This window comes from Balaenoptera physalus (genome assembly GCF_965194825.1).
Source record: "Balaenoptera physalus genome assembly, chromosome: 14".
Lineage (NCBI taxonomy): Eukaryota > Metazoa > Chordata > Mammalia > Artiodactyla > Balaenopteridae > Balaenoptera > Balaenoptera physalus.
This window is the reverse complement of record NC_138893.1, coordinates 78,148,596-78,160,047: the sequence shown is the minus strand read 5'-3', so window position 1 is coordinate 78,160,047 and position 11,452 is coordinate 78,148,596. Positions and strand designations below refer to the sequence as shown.

Sequence of the window (11,452 nt, the reverse complement as noted above, 5' to 3'; positions counted from 1 at the left end):
CCAGGGCGCGAACCCGTGTCCCCTGCATTAGCAGGCAGATTCTCAACCACTGCGCCACCAGGGAAGCCCCTAGATGTGCTTCTTATTGATATAAACATGTTGTCATGTATAGAAATCAACCCCAAGCCTCATGAAATCAGGGTCAAACCATTTGGGTTCTTATTCTAAATTTTCTCTAAAAATCTTACTACTCAAAGTGGTCTGAAGATCACCAGGGAGCTTGCTGGACATGCAGAATCTTGGACCCGCTCCACACTCACTGAATCAGAGCCTGAATTTTCACAAGATCTCACAGAATCCATCTGCACGGTCAAGTGTGAGAAATGCAGGATACATCATCATCATGACCAACCTTCCAGTAAAAACTATACTCTTGATTAATGTTACAGTTTACAAAGTTGGTTCACATAGATGATTTCATTTAAATTTACTATTTTATGTTCATCCCAGCACAATGTAAAATTATTCTTATTCTTTTTAATGATGAAATTGAGGTCCAGGAAGGTGACAAACTTGCCTAAAATCCTGTCTGGAGCCAGGTAAATCCCAACTTCAGTCTCAGTGGATAGTAGAATACTTTTTGATTATTAATAGTGTGCTGAAGGTAGCATTAGTATGCATGGTGATTTTAGGTATCGATATAAAGTATGCTTTATTCTCATATGTATTAGAGAAAAATATAATGAACAAACTAACCAGGTGTGGCATTTCATAGTTATTTTTGCTTGAGAAGATTTGTGTTGTGAGGGTGGTCCTTCCATGTCCAAGGTTCAGGGAACATTTCTCTACTTTATATTATAGATGTCATTCCTCTCTTTTATTTACAGCAAGGTCAAGATTCAATTTTAGTGACAATTTATATTGAGTAATTTTTTATTTACTACAAACATCCAGTGCAATGTGTTGGTACAGGAAAAAGTAAAAGTTCTTTCATGAATATTTCCCTGAACAGTATTAGTACACCAAAGGTATTTTCCATAATCCAACTTTATGCCTTACTATAAACAGAAATGGAGCAATTAGTATACTCAATCCTATTCAGAAAGCTTAAGAGCCATCTTTTTTTTTTTATAAATTTATTTTATTTTTTATTTATTTATTTTTGGCTGCGTTGGGTCTTTCTTGCTGCGCATGGCCTTTCTCTAGTTGTGGCGAGTGGGGGCTACTCTTTGTTGCGGTGCACGGGCTTCTCATTGCAGTGGCTCCTCTTGTTGTGGAGCACGGGCTCTAGGTGCATGGGCTTCAGTAGTTCTGGCACGTGGGCTTCAGCAGTTGTGGTTCACCAGCTCTAGAGCACAGGCTCAGTAGTTTTGGCGCATGGGCTTAGTTGCTCTGTGGCATGTGGGATCTTTCCAGACCAGCGCTTGAACCCGTGTCCCCTGCATTGGCAGGAGGATTCTTAAACACTGTGCCACCAGGGAAGTCCCTTAAGAGCCATCTTAAAATGTTTGTTGATAGAATTGCAAATACAGTATTTTGGATAGGATTTTCAAGTGTCTACCATGGAATCAGACTGTATAGATCTTCATAAAGAGAAATGTGAAATGATAAGTACACGCTCTCATTGTTCAACGTTGACAAAAAAGGAACCATAATTTCCAATTCGATGTGGACAAGGAGGCTTGCAGAGAGAAGGATCTCATAGACTTACAAACATATTACTCAGGCACCCTAGATTCTTTTTTGTGTGTGCTGATAAGAAGGAAAGGAAAAATGACATTTACAACCCAGGCTGCTCAACTAAGAGATTTAGTTAACAAGGTTCCAGCAAGGGCCCTGAGCAACAACAACAATGTGATTGCATTCTGTGCTCTCACCTTAAAGGCAGGTTCTCCAACGTTTCTTTGGTGTTTTCAGGCCCTCCAAGCTGTTTTCAGGCCTTTAGCAAGCTGTTTTGCTAAAGAACCTCTTTACACATCTAGAGTATCTCCTCTTAAACTCGACTTGTTTTAAAACCATGGCTTATAAAACGTTTGGAGTTGGATTGCATGGACTCATAAACATGTTGAATGTAGGAAATAGTGTTAGTTTATAAATCTGGCCTGTTTTTAGGTTGTGAGGTCATTAGTTTTTTGGTTTTGTTCCCGCCATTGGTCCTTGCTCTTTTTGTTCTTCCAGACTTGCCCTTGGTATATTTGGGGTTTTAGTCTGTTTGCCCTCCACGGTTGTTTCCAACAAGATGCCTCTGGCCTTTTCTCATCCAAACTCAACATAGATGTTTCCCCTGTTATCACCCCTGTGACTGCAACACAAGGCTAAGATGTCTCTTTTTATTCTTTGCTTCAGACTTACTTCTAGGCTTCTGGACTGTGGGGGAGGAAGAGGTGGAACGTGAGATCCAGTTAGTCTGGCCTCTGTGTGTTACTTCACCTCCATGGGATGCAGCTCATGGGTCTATAAAATGAATGACCCGCACTGTTTGCTCACTAAGATCCTTTTTTGCTCTAAGCCATGATGATAATACCCCAAATAAGAATACAGCATTTTATACTTTTGGCATTTAAAAAAAATCAGAGTACTCCTTTCACTTGCTGCAGACTACATCAAACACTGAATGAAATGTATTGGAAACAAAAGGAGGCCAATCCGACAATGAAAGGAGATGCTCATGTCCACCCACAACTTGGTGTATGTGGAGGAGTTAAGTGGACTATAGACAGCTCTAGAAACGTAAAGAAGACCATATGTCCTACAACTAGGGCATTCTGCATTTCTTTATCAGTGAAAAAAAAATCCCTGATACAAAGTTCCAGAACAGAGTCTTTTTGAGAAAGAGTAGAATCAAATGTGTGACAATATTATCAAAACTGACCAAAAAAAGCATTTGATTGGAGACACAATTCACAACATTTTATTCAAGTTAATATATTTCATTCAGTAATCTGCCATATTATCCTTGGCAGCATTAATAATAACCCCTTAATCACAAGAGAAACAGAGAGCAATACTAGGATTTATGTGTAGAAGTTGATTTCCACCAAAACCAATTCATAGTCCATCATCTTTCACGGTTGTGCTTTTACTTGAGGCCTCTTTTTTGGGGGGAGGGAGGCTTTTTCTCGTGTTTGCTTAGAACAAGTAACATGACCTACTGTGTCATGGAAGGAAAATAAGGTCTAGTCCCTAGTGAACAAGCAGGGGGTCCTCCAGGAAAGGAGCCCTAAAGGCTCCTTGAGGTGAATCAGTAACCCTCCTGCCCCAACCAGTCAGTAGTTAAGTTATAACCAGGTGAATGAGAGAGGTAGTAACTAGTTGGGAGAACCCATGGTGTAGACTCTCTAGAACAGGAATGGCTGAGTGAGTCAGAACTGGAGGGAGACATCTACAGTGTCTGGAAAAAGTGACCAAGAATAGGAAAGTGTGAAAAAGATACGGGTTTCCCACCAGGGGACCCACAGAAAGATGGTGGTACCAGTCAAGGGCAGTCCTGCGCTTTTCTCTGATGCAAGGGTACACTGAATGGGCTCTGCAGTTTTCAGATAAAAATTGGAATGATGCTGAACAAGTGCAAAGTGAAATCAGAGTTTCCCTCCTTTGTTCGGTAAACACTGAGAGAACACCTGTGTGTGAGGCATTGGGACAGGTGCTAGAGGAAAAAACGAAGCTGTCTTAGGATGTGGTCCTGACTTGAAGGTGGCCATCAGACCCTGCACATACAGAGCACTATGTCGGAGGGTCCAAGTGGAGGGAAGCATCACTTCTGGCTGGCAGGAGCAGAGAAAGCATTCCCGTCAATCCTTCTTGGTTCCCAGAATGTACTCTGTGCCTCTGTGTCACCTCTTGGCCCGCCCCATTCCAGGCACTTGTCTTATCTTTCTCCATAATGTGAAATGGAAGCCTGAAAGGAGAAGATCCCGCCTCACAGGTGTCTAACAAATGTGGGTGGAATTGATGTGTTATGGAAGTGTCACTCTATTTTGGTCCAGGTGGGTGGAAAAAAAATTTGGGGAAAGGAGAGCTGATAAGATGGTGGTGGTAAGGGTAAGGTGTTTTAATCAGAAGGTAGAAGCAAAGATATCCCAACAAGCAAACTTAGTATGTGGCTTAAACCAGGTGATAGGGAGAATGCCAACACAGCCAAGGACCACAAGAAGGTAGCTGGAAGCCCTCTGCCAAATAGGTTAGTCTGCAGAACTGGGAAGCTAAAAATCTTTTCCTACTATCTACTCAAGTTTAACCAGAGCAGATGAAGAAACAATGAATAACTAGAGGGTCGTAACTTTCTAGAAAGATCAAGTAAACACAGCACCCCCCCAAAAAAGGTGAGGCTGAATGTCAGTGTAGAGAAAGCTTTTGAACATCTTTTTTTCTCCTAGGAACTTTATATGCTATATTTTCTCTCTTTTTCTTAAATTGAAGTATAGTTGGTTTACAATGTTATATTAGTTTCAGGTGTACAAAATGGTGATTCAGTTTTTTTTGGATATCTTTTTTAAGTTTGTTTTTGGCGTCTTGGTCTGTAATCAATCAAGTAATAGAGAGATGCCATCCCAAACAGGAACGTCTGCAGGAACCAGAGTAGTTGAGTCCAACTATTCGTGATGCCTTTAGACCTAAAAAAAGAGAAAAATTTATCCACCAGAATTTTAATGTTATGGTTTCACTGGAGTTATTGTCTTCCAGTTTTTTAAAAACTTATTCCTTCTATCTATTTTCATGGGGCTTATTTTGCGCTTTCCTCCAGCTTATTAACTTGAATGCTTAGTTCATTTATTTTTGTTTTTCTTGTGCATTTAGAATGGTACACTCTTCCCTGGGAAGCAATCTGGCTACTGCCTAGGACATGGTATTATGAAACTGTTTCTCACGTGATTTTGATGAGCATATAGGGTTAGAAAGCACTGGGATGGCTTCAAAGCAAGTGTTTTAGACCAGATGTAAATCTAGCTTGGCCAACTACCAGCTTGACCTTGGGCAAGTCACTCACTCTCAGAATCAGTTTTTTCGTCTGAAAAATAGGAATAATAGTATTTATCTCACCAAGTTTTGAGATGATTTTTGAGATAAGTTATCCAAAGTGATTAGTAAAGGGCCTGGCACATGGTAATAATAAATACCTGTTTATACAGCCATTCAAACTAAACTGCTTAACACCAAGCTCAAAAGAAAATGGCCCAGATGAAGTGAATGGTTTGCTACAGTCTCATCTGTATATAAGTAAGTCTCATGTGGATGACTTTTAATTTAAAACAAAATTTTAAAAAATATATGTAAAAAATATATAATTTTCTACACTAACAGATTAAAGGAGAAAAATTATATGATCATCTTAATAAATGCAGAAAAAGCATTTGATAAATTTCAACATCCATTCTCAATACAAGTTCTCAGAAAACTTAGAAAGAGAATGGAACCTCTTTATTCTGACAGAGAAGATCTATACAACTCTAGAAAAAACCCGAGGCAGAATGTTGAAAGCTTTCCCTTTGATTAGGAACAAGGCCAGGATGCCTACTATCACCACTTCTGGCTGACACTGGACTGGACGTACTAGCCAGTGCAACGAGGGAAAAAACATAAATAAAAGGTATACGGAATTGAAAGGAAGAAATAAAACTGTCTTTATTTCTAGAGACAATTGTGTACCTAGAAAATGAAAAGGAATCTTTTAAATTATTAATGATGAACTATTAGATGAACAGATGAACTATTAGAACTAAAAAATGAATGTATCAAGGTCACTGGGTGTGAGGTCAGTAGAATCAACTATATTCATACATTCTACCACCAAACAATAAAAAATGAAATATACATCAAAGTGGGCCAGGATGTACAAGAAATTCACGTTTACGCATTACTTATAATAGTCAAAAAAACCCCAAAAAACAAAAAAAACACCCCAAAAAACTAGAGGCTTAAAAGTCTGTCAGAAGGAGGATTTGTTAAATACATTAAGGCACATCTATATAATAGAATACTATGTACTAATGAAATGAGGTAAATTTATAGGTATAGACACGGGAAAACAGGCATATATGACAATAGAAAAAAGTTATACAAGAGTTTATATCTATACGTATATAGATATGGTGGCTATAAAGTCGAAATGTTCAGTCTAGTCTTATGTCTGGTTAAATGGAATTCATCAATTTCTTTTTATTGCTGGATAGTGGGATGTGGGGTAGGGCTTCCAATTGTTCTACATGTCTTCATGATTCTTTCACTTAAATGTATTCGTTCATAAGTCAAAAGGAATATTCATCCTGGTTTACAGTCACCAATGATACACTGCAACACGTTAGACCATAAAGAAATGATTTCAGGAACGTGAGAATAGTGCCCTAACCTCTCTATGCCTTTTCTCCCACTGCCTATCAAAGAACTTGAGAGCAGGATGTTCAATTTGAGTCTTTTCGTTTTCATTAGAGGCTCCAAATGACGATAACAAAATAGATGAAAAGTACTCCAACACTATAATGTGGAGGGCTGGACCACACCTCGGAGCTAAGCTCTGAGGGCCTGAAGCGGCCGTTAGAAAGAGGTACCAGTGCTGCGGCACTTCCTATCCCAAGTCAGCCCAAAGAACAGCTTCAATGGAACCACTCAGCCTGACAAGAGTCCCCAGTAATTTGGGGGAGGCTTAATATCTAACTCAGACGTTTAACTACTGGTACACGGCTGCCCAGGGAACTGCACGCACTTGCAGATTTATCCTGCTGGACGGATAAGGAAGCTGTCATCGTGAGCCTTACAGGTCTTGTGGAAGGGCACTGGCATGAGTGAGCTTAAAAGCAACCCCGCCCCAAAGGCCTAACTAAAGGGTAGAAGAGATCTCAATGAAAGGGAAACTGCCCCCCGCCACAACCCCCATTACAGATCCTAAGGGAAAACTGCAAGTGACATACTGACTGAGGTCTGAAGGAACCATCAAGGGAACTGCAGAAGGGAGATCCCTAGTGATGGGCGGTTTCTCAAAAATCCACCAAGGCTCCTTTGGAGAGAAAGAGTCAACAATGGGTATGCAATGACCACAGCACCCAGCTGCCTGATCACAAGGCAGACTGTGCTCTGCTTCCCCTAACTACTCCCAGCACCCCAAGGGGCCACAGGCAGCTGTCGCTAGTGAACAGGGAACAAAGCTGGAATGAGAGGGAAGACATAAACTATACCCTCTTCCCCACAGCAGGCTGCTGAGCCCCAGCTGGAGGAGAACAGATGTTCTGAATTAGATAAAAGTTCATAGTTTTAATAAATAGACTGGACTTGACCAGATAATATGAGATAGTGACTGGAAAATCTATGGACCTGCTTCAGATTTCATCCAGGGCTAGGGTGGGAGACAGACAGTAATCCTTGGGGGAGCGGAGACGGGCGAAAAAATAAAGCTGCGTTCTCCTCCTCTCCTAGAAAGTCCAGCTTGTTTAATAAACCAGAAGGTGGAGGAACATAATCTATTTAAATCAGTTAGCACTTGTCTGGCATAGTGTGCACTCAAGAAATATTATTACTTTTATTATTAAAACAATAAAGTATCTTATTTTCCACTTTTAGAAGTAATACCACAAAAACAGAGGTGGTAATTAATCTTGACCAGAAGAAAAAAAATCAGTTGCAAAGCAATCTGGCATTACTATACCATCTCTTCCATTACACCATACTTTCTGTATGCTTACATAAAGTCTAAACGTAAAGAAAAGCTTTTTCAGTTCTCTCACATTGTATTATCCTACACTGGCAACTGTAGAGTAGGGTCTAGTCGCAGGACTTTTAGCTTGCAATGCATCCCAGAATCACCTACAGACCTTGAAAAAAATAACATGTTCCTACCTCTGAAGCAAGGCTACTACATTAGGATCTCTGGGCCTGGAAACCAGACAAGTGAATGCTGAGAAAGCTCCCCAGGTGATTCAGCTGTGAAACTAGGCTGAGAATCATTGGGCTAGGTCAATGTAGCTCTTTTTAAAACTAGAAGGCAGCCTCCTAATCTTTTCTTCTAGTTGGGGCTATACAGAGACTTTTGAAAAAAAGAAGAAAAATCATCTAAATTAAATGACTAAATAATTGACTCATTAACACAAATGAATTCATTCATTAACTATTTACTGAGTACTCCCTCTGAGTACTGAGAGAGGCTCAGTATTAGGTGTGGGGATTCAACTCTACCCTGAGAGTGTTCTCGGCCTACAAGCGCATGAATTATTTAAATGTGGCTACTCTCAACTTATATTAGATACCAAGAGAAAAGCGACAAAGACCTATTAAAAACACTTACTTGCACAATACAATGGCATACAAGGACTCTCCCACGTGAATCAGCCAGGCCAGCCAATACCTGAAACAAAAGTCAGCCGAGTTTAAGGTGATGGTTCTCTGCTGATGAAATCTAACACAGAAACCCCCAAGAGAAAGGTGCTTTAATGTGAACTAGCACCACTCTTAGAAGGCAACCAGGGGCCTTCCAGGTCTACACCCCATTTCTGCAGCTCTCCTTACCAACTGTGCACGAGGGTGTGATGATGGTCCAGCAGGTACTGAGTGAAGGGGCCCAGCGGCCCTAGGCTCTGATAAGGAATAGTCTCAGGCCAGAAGATCATCCACTGAAAGAGAACCAGAAGCACAGAATGCTTATTAGGTCACTTAAATCTATTTTTAACTGAGGCTATTAAATAATCCTGATTCTATAAGAACAAGTAACAGACCAAAGAAACTCTGAACTAAGTCATCTGGGCTTCTATTTTCTAAAAGCGATTCTAGTGGGAGATTTATGCTGAGGAAACTCTTTGGTTATCAGACTTAGTGCCCAGGTTGGCTGACTTCTGTTATTAATGCATTACACAATTTAGTCCCCAACCTATTTTTCTGGGTATCTTTCCTGTATCCTTTAAATGAATTCTGTCTGCCAAACAAAAGTCGCTGCTCTTCTCAGTAGAGATTCTCTGTCTTCATGATTCCACATCTATGTCATAACATGTATATCCTCTCCAATCCTTCTTACCCATTAAATTCTACCCATCCTTTAGGTTTACCCCCATTTTCCAAGCAATTCCAACTGCCTCAAACATTCTGCTTTGGAAGCCCTATCCTGACTTGGCAGGCTTAGAACTGTCCGTCAACTTGACCTCCTTCTTCTTGAGTTCTACTCAAACCTGGCTAAGCCCTAGTAACCATGGGGACGCAAAGACAGGTACATTTTCAAGGAGAAAGCTTACAAGCGCACCGACCTTCCGCTTACGCCAATAACCTAGGCAAGCGCCAGGCGCGCAAGCGCAAGACCCCGCCCCCCAACAGCCCCCTCGCCCTACGGGAGCCTGGCGGGCCAAAACAGATGCACCCCGCGCTACACCTCACCCCGAAATATCCCAGCCCCAGGACAGTGACCAGCGAGGGCAGGGGTTTGGCTGTACGGAAATAGGAGGTAGCAGCCCCACCGGCATTCGACTTCGCCACCACCATCTTGAAAGATCTACACACCGAGTCATGGGGTGGGGAGTATTCCCTGCCTTCATATAGGGAAAGCGTGGGCAGCCGGTTTCTCAAGACCTCAACACAGGCGAAAGGCGCGGGCAGACGGGTGCACCTGCGTCTTCTTCCCGGGTCTAGTCCCCTGGCTTAGAGCGCTCAAGAGCCGCGATTGCGCCTGCGCGACCTCTCCGTGTTCGTAGGTGCGGATCTTGTGGCTCAAGGCAGCACTCTATCCCCTCGCCTGGCCTTGCCCGGGGCCCGCTGCCCTTACTGTGTAATAGCCAAAGGAGAGGATGATGACGGTGACCCAGAACAGACTGCTCCTCTGGAAGTACGTCTCATCTCCTCCTGCCTTCCCCATCGCTGCAGCACGTCCCAGGGAGTGCCGAGCAGGCCACCTCTGCTCTGGAGGAAGGCAAGGATGGGGGCGGGGCCGTGGCAAACACTCCTCCCTCCTCTCACCTACCTCCCCAGAGGGAGAAGAGTCTGTGGGCCTGAAACGCTGAAAACGAGTCTCCATCGGCTCTGGCCTGGTGGGCTGGTTATTACCTTGAAGGGGAGGCTCCTCTCTGAGTGTCACTTTCTGGGGCTTAAGATAATGGTGTTGGAATAGATGGTGCTTTATGCTCTTAATGACTATGGATCTAATTTTTGAACTTCAGCTCTGCTGTGCTCTGTGGGAAATGTAAAAAAAATTAATAAGTAGAAACTGCAATTAAATAGACTTGGGATACTGGAAGGGGGAACTCTCACACTCTGTGACGTTAGCAGAGGCTGATAGAGAGAAGACCTGTCTTCTTTCCTGGCAACGACTCAGCCAAAGAAAACCCATGGACTCTTTGTTTTTTATAGCCCTCCCAACTTCCTTTTCTTCTTACCAGTGTTGTAAGAAGAACAGCAATGTCCCTGGGGGGGACACACGACTTGTGCTGTGGCTCACTGTGGTTGCAGACCCTAAAGTGTAATTCTTTGCTTATCGCAGAATAAACCCATCTTTCCTGGAGAAGTATTTGGCAGTCTATTTGTTTCAGGTCAATAGAAATAATGCTCTTCCCTTTCATTAGTAAAGATGTATGGACCTATATGGCACAGCACTTACGAGAAGGGGCTGTGGAACAGATACCTGGGTTTACTTTTACGTCCTGGCTCTGCCAGTAACTTTTTGTGTAAGCTCACACTAGTTACATTACCCATCTGTGCCTTAATTTCTCTTATCTGTGAAGTGGGGATGCATTGGCTCCCACCTCAGAGCTTTTGAGTGGATTAAATGAGTTAGTACTTGTAATAAAACCGCTGTAAAGCAAAGAATGTTGCCCACCATCCAGTTGTACAAGGAGCAAGTCATTAGCCACTGCAGTTGCTGACCTACAGGACACCCTGAAAGGAATTCAGGATGAAGAATAGCATGACGCACTCAGTGCTCTGGGAAAACAGGCAAAACAGGCCCTTAGATGGTTAGATATATTTCAGGAAAAAAATTTTATGAACTCAGATTCTTGCATTTTCCCATACTTAGAAAAGCACTACAATCATTAACTGAGATACCTGTTCCTCTTGACTAGCAGTGACCTTCTACTGAGATGTGTGCTTGATTGCATGTGCTCATTACCCAAAGTCATATATGCTGGCCTCTCCCCCTACCTCCTCAGAGCTATCTGAGAGGCTGTCTCTTGGTCTGTAGTCCCCAGTAAGGCACTGCATAAACTCAACTCGTAGCTCTTACATTGTGCATTTTTCTTTCAGTCAATAGCATTCACAAAAGTGTCCAGCCCATAGTGCTTTATAAGTTTTGGTTATTAATATTACTGAGCCTTCGGCGTATTTGCCAGGCCCCTGTGCTAAGTGCTGTATCATCAATGCGAGGTGGGAGGCACATCAAGCCAAAGCGTTCTGATGAGACTTCAGGAGAAAAAGGTGGTTTCACTTGGGCTTTAAAAGCTATTGTGAAAGCAATAGCTGATATTTATTGAGCACTTACTATGTTCCAGGCATTGTTTTAGAAGTATTAGCTCACTTAATTCTCAAAACAGCTCTATGCTGTAGACTATTG

At 42.2% G+C, this 11,452-nt stretch overlaps 1 protein-coding gene and 1 long non-coding RNA gene across 3 annotated transcripts in view; one reads left to right on the top strand and one right to left on the bottom strand.

Moving 5' to 3' along the window:
• Positions 1–11,452, top strand: part of LOC309643215 — a 113,594-nt gene that overhangs the window by 22,314 nt on the left and 79,828 nt on the right. The gene's annotated exons all lie outside the window — the stretch shown is intronic.
• Positions 2,824–9,817, bottom strand: TMEM254 (transmembrane protein 254). Of its 2 annotated transcripts, none has more exons than XM_082425800.1 (4): positions 9,674–9,817; positions 8,434–8,537; positions 8,213–8,272; positions 2,824–4,553 (listed from the first exon to the last, which is right to left on the bottom strand). In XM_082425800.1, the coding sequence occupies exons 1-4, from the start codon at positions 9,761–9,763 to the stop codon at positions 4,433–4,435; spliced, it is 375 nt and encodes a 124-aa protein (XP_082281926.1). In that variant the 5' UTR covers positions 9,764–9,817; the 3' UTR covers positions 2,824–4,432. The 2 variants fall into 2 exon arrangements, with proteins under 2 accessions (XP_082281926.1, XP_082281925.1); XM_082425799.1 differs by lacking the exon at positions 9,674–9,817 and adding an exon at positions 9,289–9,402.

Excerpts from the sequence above, each read along its gene's own strand:
- TMEM254 (XM_082425799.1), bottom strand. The coding sequence starts at position 9,393 with ATGGTGGTGGCGAAGTCGAATGCCGGTGGGGCTGCTACCTCCTATTTC. Across the intron at positions 8,538-9,288 it reads TGGGGCTGGGATATTTCGGG|TGGATGATCTTCTGGCCTGA; the intron begins GTGAGGTGTAGC and ends GTTCTCTTTCAG. Across the intron at positions 8,273-8,433 it reads CACACCCTCGTGCACAGTTG|GTATTGGCTGGCCTGGCTGA; the intron begins GTAAGGAGAGCT and ends CTTTTGTTTCAG.